Source organism: Xylaria bambusicola (genome assembly GCF_022495145.1).
Source record: "Xylaria bambusicola strain CBS 139988 unplaced genomic scaffold F5B22scaffold_26, whole genome shotgun sequence".
NCBI classification, from domain to species: Eukaryota; Fungi; Ascomycota; class Sordariomycetes; order Xylariales; family Xylariaceae; genus Xylaria; species Xylaria bambusicola.
Genome location: NW_025953579.1, coordinates 318,128 through 330,041, shown reverse-complemented (window position 1 = coordinate 330,041; position 11,914 = coordinate 318,128). Strand labels below are relative to the sequence as shown.

The 11,914-nt window shown below is 48.4% G+C and overlaps 3 protein-coding genes across 3 annotated transcripts; 2 read left to right on the top strand and 1 right to left on the bottom strand.

Annotated features, from left to right (window-relative positions):
* Positions 1 to 2,364: 2,364 nt before the first annotated feature.
* Positions 2,365 to 4,199, bottom strand: F5B22DRAFT_227250 (mPR-like GPCR protein). Its single transcript, XM_047969806.1, has 2 exons — positions 2,749 to 4,199; positions 2,365 to 2,571 (listed from the first exon to the last, which is right to left on the bottom strand). Exons 1-2 carry the CDS (start codon positions 3,625 to 3,627, stop codon positions 2,413 to 2,415), a joined length of 1,038 nt encoding a protein of 345 aa, XP_047829985.1. The 5' UTR covers positions 3,628 to 4,199; the 3' UTR covers positions 2,365 to 2,412.
* Positions 4,200 to 9,278: 5,079 nt separating this feature from the next.
* F5B22DRAFT_610345 (uncharacterized protein) lies at positions 9,279 to 11,169 on the top strand. The gene is made up of 6 exons (XM_047975194.1): positions 9,279 to 9,599; positions 9,671 to 9,697; positions 9,886 to 9,908; positions 9,994 to 10,121; positions 10,212 to 10,480; positions 10,532 to 11,169. Exons 1-6 carry the CDS (start codon positions 9,525 to 9,527, stop codon positions 10,700 to 10,702), a joined length of 693 nt encoding a protein of 230 aa, XP_047829983.1. The 5' UTR covers positions 9,279 to 9,524; the 3' UTR covers positions 10,703 to 11,169.
* Positions 10,211 to 11,169, top strand: F5B22DRAFT_610343 (uncharacterized protein). Its single transcript, XM_047975193.1, has one exon. It carries the CDS (start codon positions 10,816 to 10,818, stop codon positions 11,065 to 11,067), a length of 252 nt encoding a protein of 83 aa, XP_047829984.1. The 5' UTR covers positions 10,211 to 10,815; the 3' UTR covers positions 11,068 to 11,169.
* Positions 11,170 to 11,914: the final 745 nt, after the last annotated feature.

Here is an 11,914-nt window from a genome sequence, read left to right as displayed (position 1 = left end):
ACGTGGATATTTATAATCAAACTGTAATTTCATAGTCATCTACTGTACGTAGCAATGGTCTAATTGCCTTCTACAATATTTGCAACCAGACTTTGGAAACCTGACGTATGTCGCGCGAGTTTAATTTATATGATATGTGTAACATGATAATTGTTTCCAGCTATTCCATCGTACCTGTTTAACTGCTTGGAAGTTCTAAATTTCTAGCTATTATCAAGTTTTCATCTTTCTCAAAGGTCATGACATTGAAGCTTTGGAAATTTTTAAGGTAAATCATTTGCGCTGATCATATACATGTAATTACTATAGACTTAAATATTGACACTACGCCCTATAAGAATGGCACTGGACTGTTAGTTTTGATATTTGCTCGACACAGAAACACTCTAATATGCTATTTATTTACGAAAAATACGAAAAAAAAAAAACGTCATGGTATAACTCATTTTGTTGACGCCTGACCAATAAATATTGTGCAATGGTTTAACTTTGAGCCTCAATCTAGCTTTATCTAAGTGCCTCGTCTAGCAACTTTAATCAAACGTACTTCACTGCTCAACGTCGGCGGAACTGGAGTTCAACAATGAAAACATCTCGCTGAGGCTGAAAGCGAGTGGAAGGTTCATTACATATGCCTGTGCAGGCGGAAGTGTCCACGTGGCAGTTGAATCTGTGCTTTTCAATGGGCAATAATTGCTCATCATCACCTAATTCCAACCCTCTCCCTAATTATCACTGCACAGTTGCCGAGTCACGCGTCGGCCGTCATGCACATATACATTGTTTAGGAGTAAAAAACATTCTAAAATATTAACCTAGCTGAATCTCTGCTCACTCTTGCAGATACAATCCTCATAGACATCGAGTTGATTGCTTCATGTCCCCAACACCTTTCTTTCCTCCGTGATGAGTCAACGGACAATAGTGCCTCGCCGATGGGGAACGGACTTACTTCCCAGCTTCCTTTCGCCAATTTGGAGCTGGGCAGCTTATCTTTTGAGTGTTGAAAGTGTAGGTGGTAAAGGAGTCATTTCATGAATACGGTACGGATCAAGGGGCACGAAGGGTCACGAAGGCACAGTTCATGTATATTAGGCGGCCTTCCCACCTCACTCAGATGAAGTAGTTCAGTTGAATGTAACCCTCATATACCTTCCATTTCAGTATTGAGCAGCATGACTTCCTGACAACGTGTCATTCATTACCATGAATTGACGAAGATAAAACCTTAAGTAAGTTATATCAACACACCCTTCCTCCAGCCATATGGGCTGTTAAAAACTCACCTTAAGAGAATTCATTACACAGCTATCCTCGTCAAAATGACGTGTTCAAAATAGCGATACAGTAGACTAAGCGACGGCGATTTGTTGTGTCATGCCGGCCGGTAATTAGTATAAAAATGGATGAGAATCAGTTCCTACACCTGAAGCTATGTAGAATACCATTTGAAACTGGTACTTCCTTGCTATCTATTCTTTCTAACCCCGTTATGTCTCTGCCAAAGAAGACTTCATAGCCTCACGTCTCACGAAGGGGACTTTGCAAGGTGCGCGTTCTGGCGCCGTAGGCGTCACAAGCGGTACAGACAAAGGCACTCTGTATATAGTATCGGCAGGAGGACAGGATGTGTGAGATTGTGAGAGGAAGTGAATTACACGGACCGTACGCGCGTGTACGAGAAAAGACGATTAAAATCCGACGGTGGAATTACATAAAATTGAAGTGAGAAGTGCCTGGAATAAGAATAAGATTAGTCTCTGTGACTTTCGGGACTTCTAATCCTCATACTTGTAGTTATACCCTTACGATGACTTCATTCATGCGAACACGTAACTAGAGTTAACTGTGCAACAGGATATGAGATAGACTAAAAATCCATCTAATGATATATACAAACGGGATACATGGCCCTTCTATTGTCCATGTGACGTATGTCGTGACTACGTAGGTAGTGATCCTTGAGCCTCTTAGGCTACATCACTCACTAGGAAAATCTGTGTGACAAAGGGCTGGAACGAAGCTATTCAGACAACAATAATCCGATAGGGCTTATAAGATCCTTAGCTACGAGGTTCCTTGACGTCCTAGGTGATCGACTTTGCTAATTACTATCCATATATAACTGTATAGCCTTAGCTAGCGTCTGCTGAATCGTCAAAGCCGGAGATGTCTCATTACTAACGAAGCTTGTATAATCTCACTTTTCAATACAAGACTGCATATCTTACGAAGTACTATGAAGGGTTCTTTCGCAACGCGCAGCTATAAGCGATCTACATTACATGTTCAGCTATACGCGCGTAGCAATATATAACGTCAAAGCCCAATGCAACAAAAATCTCGAGATTAAAAAACAGTTCTATTTCTAAGTTTTAATATAACTATACTTTTCATTCATTTTCATCATCATCACAACGAACATTGTCTATTATGATAATTATAATCAAACGCTTGCAGGACGCCAACCAGATGCGTGAGCGTGGCGACCACGACCAAGACGTGGAAGATCTGATGCGACGACCCGAAGACGTCAAAGGCCCCCGGCTTGATGCGCTCGGGGAACCGGAACTATGTTACGTGTTTACCGATTAGCCCAATCTCCGCTCTTACGGCTTCGGTTTAAGTAGGTATATTCACGTTGCATACACATCGGTCGGTTGGTGAGGTGGTGAAGACAAGACTTATTCTGAGAAAAAATATACAATCGATCATGCAGGTTCGAGCAGGTTACAGAGGGGAACTTACCGCGTACGCGACGGCGCCGAGCAAGAACAGCCCGCCCTCGGCGAAGTAATACGGCAGACCGGACTGCTTGGCCATCTGGGCGAAGCCGAACATGTGGATGCCGTGGATGATGGGGGCGAGGCCCGACAGGCCCGTGACGACGAGGACGACGAGGCGGAAGGTGCGCCACTTGAGGCCTTGAAAATACGGCGCCACCATGATGATGATGCTCAGCGCGCCGAGGGACGCGCTCATGGACCAGTAGATCTTGCGCTCTAGCGCCTCGCACCAGAACCCGACGTAGATGCCCGAGACGAAGGACCCCACGATCAAGATGATGATGCCGACGAAATCGAGGCGTAGCCAGCGCGCCTCGACCTCGCGCGAGTGGCTCATCAGCGTGTGGTACGCGCTGGATATGCCCAGACATGTCGCGGCGGCCGACAGCAGGAACGCGAAGATGACGTAGTCGCTCGGGCCGACGCGGGCGTACTTCTGGGAGAGGTACGAGAGCACCCATGCCTCGCCCACGAAGAGCGCCGCGACGGCCGGCACGAGGTGCGTGTAGATGTTCAGCGTCTCGTTGTGCAGGAAGCCCCAGCTGCGCAGGCAGGCGCCCGTGCTGCGGGAGATGGGGCGGTACGAGTGTCTGATGAAGGGGTTGTCCTGGTGCCAGACGGGCAATTCCTCGTACGAGATGAGCCCGTGCTTGTGGGATTGCGCGCGGCGCTGCGCGTCCGCCTCGGCGTCGCGGGCCACGGCAGCATTGATGTCGTCGATGTCGACGTTGACCCAGACCGTCTCCGGGCGCTTCTCGTCGCCTGATGACGTCCGCCGGCTGTCGCTGCTGCTGGCGTTGGCGGGATCCGGCTCAATGTGGATTGATGTGCTGGATGCCATGACGAATGGCTCACAGGCTCTCTAGAAAAGATCGCTGAATCAAAATCTAAAGTAATCATCTAATGAAGAAGAAATGAGACAAGAAAAGGGGGGGAAAGAGGAATGATAGTATGAAGTCGTTCGATGGAATTCGCATCGTGAGGTAAGTGAGCAAAACAAGTAAATTAGATAGATCCAACGGCTAAGATGCCGGGAGGCGGAGAAATTGCGCTTGCGAAAACGTCCTGCCGAGGCGCCGCTATTGAAATTCTCAGGAGAGAGAGGAGAGAGAGCACCGTAAATTGAGCTGCACAGCGACGATTCGGGACTCCTCAATCTCCAGTTTACTAAGCGAATGACGGCTAGAATTGCAACCCCCTGGATTTCTTCGCCCCCCCCTCAGCGAGCGAACACCATCCCATCAGCCTTGTCCCGCCCGACCAAGGCGCGCCGAGGGTTGTATTGATTGGCGCGGTGACATCACCGGATTCCCGGATGGGTGATCGTGCTGTGGAGAATCTAGCGTATGTTACTGTGAAGATCCAAGCTGATGTTGTGATTTTGGGCTATCGAGTAAGCAAGCAGGGGTATAAATGAGCAGTCAAGTTCCTTCAGAAAGCGAAGACAATGTCAAAACGCGACGCTGAATGAACATTTAGCATATCAAAACAGTGCCAGGTTAATTGTTTTGCGATGTCGGCTTTTCGGATAACAATGGCGATCAGATAGCGTTTCATATTTCTCAATATGCATGGATCCGACGCGACAGACGGAATAGTCAATAAACCTGCCCAGCCGCTACTGCAGATAAAGGAGGTCAACACTCAACCATCACTCCCACCAGACTAACGCAAGATCATGTTGATCGCTAAATCGTTAAAGCGAGCCAACATATTCGTGACAATAAAAAATTGGGTTGAACATGCGCTGCTTCAAGAAGCTATTAAAGGATTAAGTATGCATCGTGGTTAGATCTCGCGGGCCCTGGGTATTGGAAACGCAGTCAAATCAACCGATGTGGCGTATAACTGCAATGTCTACTTATGTCGGGGATATCAATATGAAGACAACACCGACAAGGTTCATGCCGTCACTGCTGGTGATGTTGTCGTGGTGAGAGGAAGAGAGATTGAGAAAAGGAAGGAAAAAAAAAGAACTTTGGCCAATGAGGGAATCGAACCCTCGGTGCCTAGCGATGCTGTTTAAGGATACGAACGCTGAACGCTAGTAAGGATATTAGGTAAAGATGCTTCGCTAGACCGTTCCAACTCGGCCATTCGCGTACATACTGTCTCGCTTCTTTTACTACGCCTAAAGTTAAACTGGTATATATACCCTACTACAAGGCGGTTACCTGAAGTATGCGGACGGATGCGTGAGTAGGTTGGAGGCTACATGTAAGAAGTAAGAGCGGCTTGTGACAAGTATGGACCGATGAGTGGTCCTTCGGGTATCATCGGAAAATCAGAAGTCGACAATGGCGAACGGACAGTGACCACTGTGTATAAAACCACTTACTATATGCAGGACATTGTTTACAATTGGCTTCCGACTTACGATATACTGGCCTTTGGCGGCTTTGGCATGTGTGCAATGAGATGGCTGTAAGAAGTGGTGACTTACCTGCTTAAAATCGTGAGTCACGGTCGCCCATGTGACCACCTTGACACATACCATGGGGTTGCTCAGCTAAACCTGTCTCGAAACAGATTCTGGAGGCTTCCACGTCCAACTTGACGTCTATCCATGGATGTTCATAGCCCCATCGCCGTAGGTATGTCCGGTTTCAATAGGTACCCCTGATTGTTTGGGCCGGCTGCTAACTGAAGTTGTGAATCGCGATGACGATTTGAAAGTTTGCTGTGTACACATAATACAAGCAGATACCAACACGAAGTAATCTGTCATGTGCAAGAACAGAGAGTCATCTTGCTGACACGTTCCAACGAGAACCGTAAATATAAGTCTTCGTTGCCGCCTGCGCCTCCGCCATCGAGAAACGTACCCAGCCAGTCATTTCAAATACCAAGATGCTGCTTGCCAACGCGGCAGAAATTCGTGCCTGGACAAGATGGGTAAGGGTACGGTGACTGATCCTGTTAAATACTCGTGTTCAGGTTCGTTGGCCCCCGGTGTCTGGTCCTCGAACTGCGCACGATACGGCTGTGCTGGCTAGTAATTCGCTCTCAAATAAAATTGAAAGTAGAGTCCACGTGGTTTCGTGCAATCGCCCCAAACAAGACAATTATCAAGACGCAACATGAAGGATGCACCGACCTGGGCTCTGTCAGGCCTGCGAGTCCATTTCCAATGTGCACGGAGGATGCGAGCCAAACAGTTTTGTAGAAGTTTGCGACTAGTGCAGAGCAGAATTGGCAATAAAGCGACGACATGTGCTATGTTTCTGTGCACGACAATACGTCTCATTGTTGATCGCGTTGTGTTGTTAGGTGCCGACTGTTGGGCGCAAGTCGGACGCGACCAGTGCCGTAAATCCACAGTGGCGATTCCAAGTCCCTTGTCTGGGCAAAGCCAGGATGGCGCCGAATTCAAGCCTGTGATATACGCTTCTCTTAAATATGAGATAAAGTGAGTTAATAATGATGATAAGAGGCCAGCGCATGCATCTCTTTTCTTCTTCGCCGTCGAAGTCGTGTTGTTGTTTTGGCGTCAGATCGGGGAAGGCCGGCTTGAATGCGTGGCTCGCCTAGGCGCGTGCCCCCTCGATCCACCTGAGCAGATCATGTGTTCCGGCCATTTGAGTCGTAGTTGCTGGATTCTAACTTGGAAATGCACAGAATGAGGTCGAAACACACCAAGCGACCGAACAAACCTACATGAAAGTGCTTTTGTAACCTAGTGTTGTTGTTTGGGAGTGATTTCATACCACCAGAGACCATGTTGGGTGCGACAAGGTGGCCCAATCGACCGAGACTGGATAGCCTCGAGCTCACGATCAGCTGAAAACAAGCAAAGGCAATACTAAATATGAAGAAAATTTATGCTATCGATATTGCGCGACGATCACGTATTTGACACTCTGACAATTTGGATCGGAAAATAAAATGGCAAGGCGTTGGAGGTCGGGACGGTGTGTGATGATTCCAGGCGTGGATAGCTTCTCTTTTGCGCGGACGCGTGGCAGAGAAGACTAGTCCAACCGTTTGGTGCCTCATGGGCTATAAATCATGGAAAGCGGAAGAAAGCTTCCGGGGTCTGGAAAAAAGGTGCAGAGAAGGTGCATCAGAATTGAAACATTGTCGGTGAATAATCAAATAGATTTAGACACGTCATGTTGAACGAGATTGAGTGTTGTGGCCCGAAAGGTGGGAAAATCAGACAACACGGCACATCGAATGATAGCAAGTTGTGGGAGCGACTAGAGACGGGCCCTAGCGCCGTGGCTTTGCCCCAGCGTCGAGGCAGATCTTGCCGACCGGCTAGAGCAGGAACATGGACGAATGGGTCAATTGATGGAGAGATCGGCCAACAAGTGTGGGAGCATCAGCGGAAGAAGCGAGAGAAGGCGAGGACGAGAGACGGGCGTCCGAGGGGGGATGGCTGAGAGTTGGGTGAGAGAGTTTGGATTTCGAGACGGAGGCGCATGATTGCACTACACGCAGAATTGGAGTATGCAAAATGCTGGCAAGGCCGTCTCGACCAATCAGAAAATTCGGGCTGGACAGATCGGGGGGACAGTCAGATGGAATACTATGAATGTGATCTCTGTTCTCCCTCTCCCTCTCCCTCTTCTTCTTCTTCTTCTTCTTCTTCTTCTTCTTCTTCTTCTACAGACTCATCACAGTACTAGGCTACCAAGTCCTAGAATTAGCAACGGTGTATCGTTGGCTAGGGTGTGATGAAATAAATGGAATTTTGATCAGACAACATGACACTTGGCTATCACTTAAGTAGGTATTTTACTATGTAAGTAAGCTATGTTAAGTGGCGATACCAGGCGAGAACAACACGGGTATCGGGTATCATGATGTGATGGAGGCAGGTAGAGAGATCTCTGTGTGAATGCGCGAGGCAGATGGTCCCTATCCAATGACTTAATCAAGTACTATATCGATCTGGAATCTGCCTAGAAATGCTAGTCTATCTCTAGCTAGGCAGTGCCATGTGGTTTATACATGTAGAGGCGAATCATTAAATGCCATCCGAGGGGGGACGGGGACGGGGATGGGAGAGATGGTAGAGAAGCCGAGAGGCCAGAAGAGAGAGTGTGTGAGTGAGTGAGAAGGAGGAGGAAGAAGGACGAGTAGTAGTAGAGTCGTCGTCTGTGAGAGTGAGCATGAGTGTGAGTGAGTGCGTGCGTGCGTGCGTTGCGTGGGCGAAGTTCCAGACTCGCAGAACTCCCAGATCACACTGATCCCTGCAGGTATCCAATCAATAAGCTCGGAATTGTCTGATTGGCTGCATCGAAACCCGGTAAAAGCTGCAATTAAATAGCTAACGACAAGACGACACATCACACACATCACACATGTGTCAAAATAGACGCCAATTCACCCGGTCTAAACCAAAAAGGGCAAAACAGCAAGTGTTTCAAAGAACCAAAGCAGCCAGACATGCTATGCTACATCACCTGCCTCTTCGCTTGCTTACTTTGGTGCCTCGACCACCCAGACCATCCACGAGCAGATGGAACATGCAAGACAACATGCCGCGCCCAGGTCGAGGTGGGTAAGAACAACACCTGATGAACGAATGCTATACTGTAGCTACAACATTGCATGGGAGAAAGAGCGCCGATGCAAACACTACCTACCTACCTACCTCCCTATCCAGATAACCATCGAATATGCTTATTGTTGAAGTAGAAGGACCCGATACTGCCTATACAGTAGGGTTGATGGATGGGTGGATGGGAATCGTGGGCGCGGTTGTGTGAACAATACTGAATTTTGCAAGATATGGTCCGTGACTCACCAGGCATGTTCTAAGATGAGGTGATCTACAATAGAGAGACGCATTTATTAATAAATGCTCACCTCCTCACCAACCAACAACACGAACAACTGTGTAGGTATGTAATGTAGATGTGGGGAGAAGGATGAGCTGGGCATCGACAGAGACAGACGGGGGATGGATGATGAGCGGAAGAAGGATGTCAAGAATCTCCAACAACATAGAATGATGTGAGAAAATAAAACACCAAAAATAAAAGAGCAAAGCGGAATCCACATCTAGCGTAGAGAACAGAATTAAATGAAACAAAATAAAATAATAATAAAAAGGTTCATAGTAGGTAGGATGAGGTCGAGAGTAGGTAGCAATATCTAACCTTTGTCCCACCTGCCCATCTATCTACCTAATCCATGGATCAAGATGTACCTACCTGACCTTGGGTACCTATAATTAACGGGCCTGTAGTATATTTAAAGCTATCTATTAGGTAACTTGGGGAGGGCAGCTACCTGAGGCTAGCGGCACGGGCAGGGCTGCTGCTGCTGCTGCTGTTCGACCCTCCCGCACCTGGGATCCTCCTGCAACGCCCACAGAGCCCAGAGCCAAGAGCCAGAGGGGCCGCTAGAGGGGCTGCCAGAGGGGCTGCCAGAGGGGCCCCGGCACTCCCAGAATACACTGAAGCAGACACTGAACAATAACCTGAACAGATACCTAGGTAGGTAGGTAGGTAGGCAGGTATTTATTTTTTTGGGTTTACTGATTGTGCACCTCCCATCCCCCCACTTCACTATAAGAGCTCTCTCACCTGCTCGCCGACGCGCCGCCAGCGGCACCCTCCCTCCATTTCCATTTCCCTCCCATCTCTCTCTCACCCATCGCGTCGCCCAACAGCTTTAACAGACTCGATCCAAGTCGATCTAGGTCATTCAGCACTCCGTCTTTCCATCTCTCCAATCAATATCTCAGTTTTTTAACCCCAACACCCTTCAATTCCATCCATCGCAATGGGTCCCAAGAAGGCAGACGGCGCCGCGGCTACTGCTGCTCCCAAGGCCAAGAGCACTCACGCCTCTTACCAGGTATGCACAGCTATGATTGCTCGAGACGACCCGACAGAAGGGTGACTGGTTCCAATACTGACCGTTTGCAGGATATGATTACTGAGGCTATTCTTGCTGTAATGCTCCCCGTTCCTTTGTTTCTGGCGCATCGAGTCTAGCTCTCTGTTGGTCGCGCCGGGCGCACGATGCATGCTCCGATGTGTGGCCCTCATGTTGACACATGGGTGCCCGCATCACCTCATCCACTTATTCATTCATTCGTCTATGTCAATGTGTCGTCTTGCTAATATGCTTTATGCTACAGCTTAAGGACCGCACTGGGTCTAGGTATGTAATGAATGTCACGCGCCATGGCCTACGCAGCTACCTGGCGATCCAAATAGAAGGATGCACCAAGCTAACAAGGACATAGCCGTCAATCACTCAAGAAATATGTCAAGGCCAACAACACAATCAACGCCAGTGACAACATGTTCGATTCATTATTCAACAAGGCACTGAAGGCAGGTGTCGATAAGGGTGTTTTCGAGCAACCCAAGGGTATGTCGGCATAATCTCATTCCTACCTTCTCCTCTCAACCTAGGGGGAAAGTAGAGACTTTGTTGGTCGATGATTCTAACGAGTCATAGGTCCCTCTGGTACCACTAAGCTCTCCAAGAAATCTAAGGAGGCTGCCGCCAAGCCTGCTCCCAAGAAGGAGAAGGAGGGAGACAAGGAGACCAAGAAGGCCGCCCCGAAGAAGGAGAAGGACAGTGCTAAGAAGGCAACCACAACCAAGAAGCCAGCTGCAGCCAAGAAGGAGAAGGAGGCTAGTGAGAAGAAGCCTGCTGCTAAGAAGGCTGCCGCCCCCAAGAAAGCTGCCCCCAAGAAGGCTCCTGCCGCTAAGAAGGAGAAGGACGTATGTCAGAACCCCGGCATCCTTCCGAGTACCAAGCTAACTGACTGCCAGGCCCCTGCTGCTGCTGAGAAGCCTGCCGCGTTGGCAAAGACAAAGACTGGCCGTGTGTCCAAGGCGGCTGCTGCTAAGCCCGCTACTAAGAAGGCGGCGCCCAAGAAGGCAGCGGCACCCAAGAAAGAAAAGACACCAAAGAAGGAGGCGAAGGCCGAGGCTGCTACCTAGGGTCTTACCCGGCATCGCACCTGGGCAGGCAAGACTGTGTGAATTTGGTGTTTATTTTTGTCTTATGCGTGGAATCGGTCCAACTGGCGTTTAGGGAATCAGGGTATAAAGAGATGCGCGCATGTGTATTGTGTATGGTTTCATCATGCAAGGGGTTTTGGGGGGCATATGTTTGGGTTGCTTGTTTTTTTTTCTGCTCTCAGGGAATCGGGAGTGGTGGGTTGAACCTTTTCTACCCGAAAGGTTTTTACATGAATGGGTGCGGGGGGTGTTTGGCCACGACAATGCTACTGCTACTCATCGGCAAGGAAGGGAGGTTTTTGTTGTCGATTGCTTTTGAGTGCGTGGGCGGGAATTGCACATAACTCTTACGGTCATAACATCAGACAGAGGGGTTTGACGATTGACGAAAGAAAGCTACACACCCTGTAATTATACCAATGACCAAAGGCGTTTTTACATTGTTATATTTGCTGTTCTCGCGCCTTGACTACGACCTGTGCACTTGTCTATTATCTTGCCACCTTTAACACCTATGTAAAATCTGCCAAGGTAAATGCATGAAATGGACATGATACCAAGATAGACTCGTCCTGGATGATACCGTGGTTGACGCGTCTTGTTCGGACGGTGGATCGAGGGAGGGGGGGGCCCCCGGAATCCGTGTAAGTGGTTGTGTTGTTTACATGGACATTCCGAAAACGGCAATCAGCTTGGTTTGGTTTGGTTCAAGGATGGGCCCCGTTCTTGTTGTCGATAAGGGGCATCACGTGCGAGGGGTTCCCGTCCACTTGGCTTATAAGTAGGTACCGGTATGTACAGTAGAGCTTATGTAAGGAACTTACCTAACTTTAATAGCGCTGCACTTTAAATAGGTACGTACCTAGGTATGTGGTGTAACGGGCGTTCGCGCTAAAGATCTTATGGCGTGTTACCCGCTTGGGTACTTAAGGTAGGTATAATACCTAGGTACATACCGTATGTAGGGATTCCTTCGCAACTATTTTGGCGGTGGGTGGATTGTCGAGATGTTGAATTATGCAAATACGAATGCTTTGAGAATACCGAACTTGTAATGCGGAGTAAGATATAAGCTATACTATAAGACCTGAAGCCTGTCATCAGCTTTGCTTGAATCTATAGTTGAGTAGGTACACCAGGTAAAGTGTACTGTTGGCAGGTACGGTGGGCGTGGCTATTACCCCTCACAGT

Coding starts and splice junctions, on each gene's coding strand:
- F5B22DRAFT_610345 (XM_047975194.1), top strand. CDS start 9,525: ATGGGTCCCAAGAAGGCAGACGGCGCCGCGGCTACTGCTGCTCCCAAG. Junction 9,600..9,670: donor GCACTCACGCCTCTTACCAG/GTATGCACAGCT, acceptor GACCGTTTGCAG/GATATGATTACTGAGGCTAT. Junction 9,698..9,885: donor TTACTGAGGCTATTCTTGCT/GTAATGCTCCCC, acceptor TTTATGCTACAG/CTTAAGGACCGCACTGGGTC.
- F5B22DRAFT_227250 (XM_047969806.1), bottom strand. CDS start 3,627: ATGGCATCCAGCACATCAATCCACATTGAGCCGGATCCCGCCAACGCC. Junction 2,572..2,748: donor TCGGCGCCGTCGCGTACGCG/GTAAGTTCCCCT, acceptor CACGTAACATAG/TTCCGGTTCCCCGAGCGCAT.
- F5B22DRAFT_610343 (XM_047975193.1), top strand. CDS start 10,816: ATGCGCGCATGTGTATTGTGTATGGTTTCATCATGCAAGGGGTTTTGG.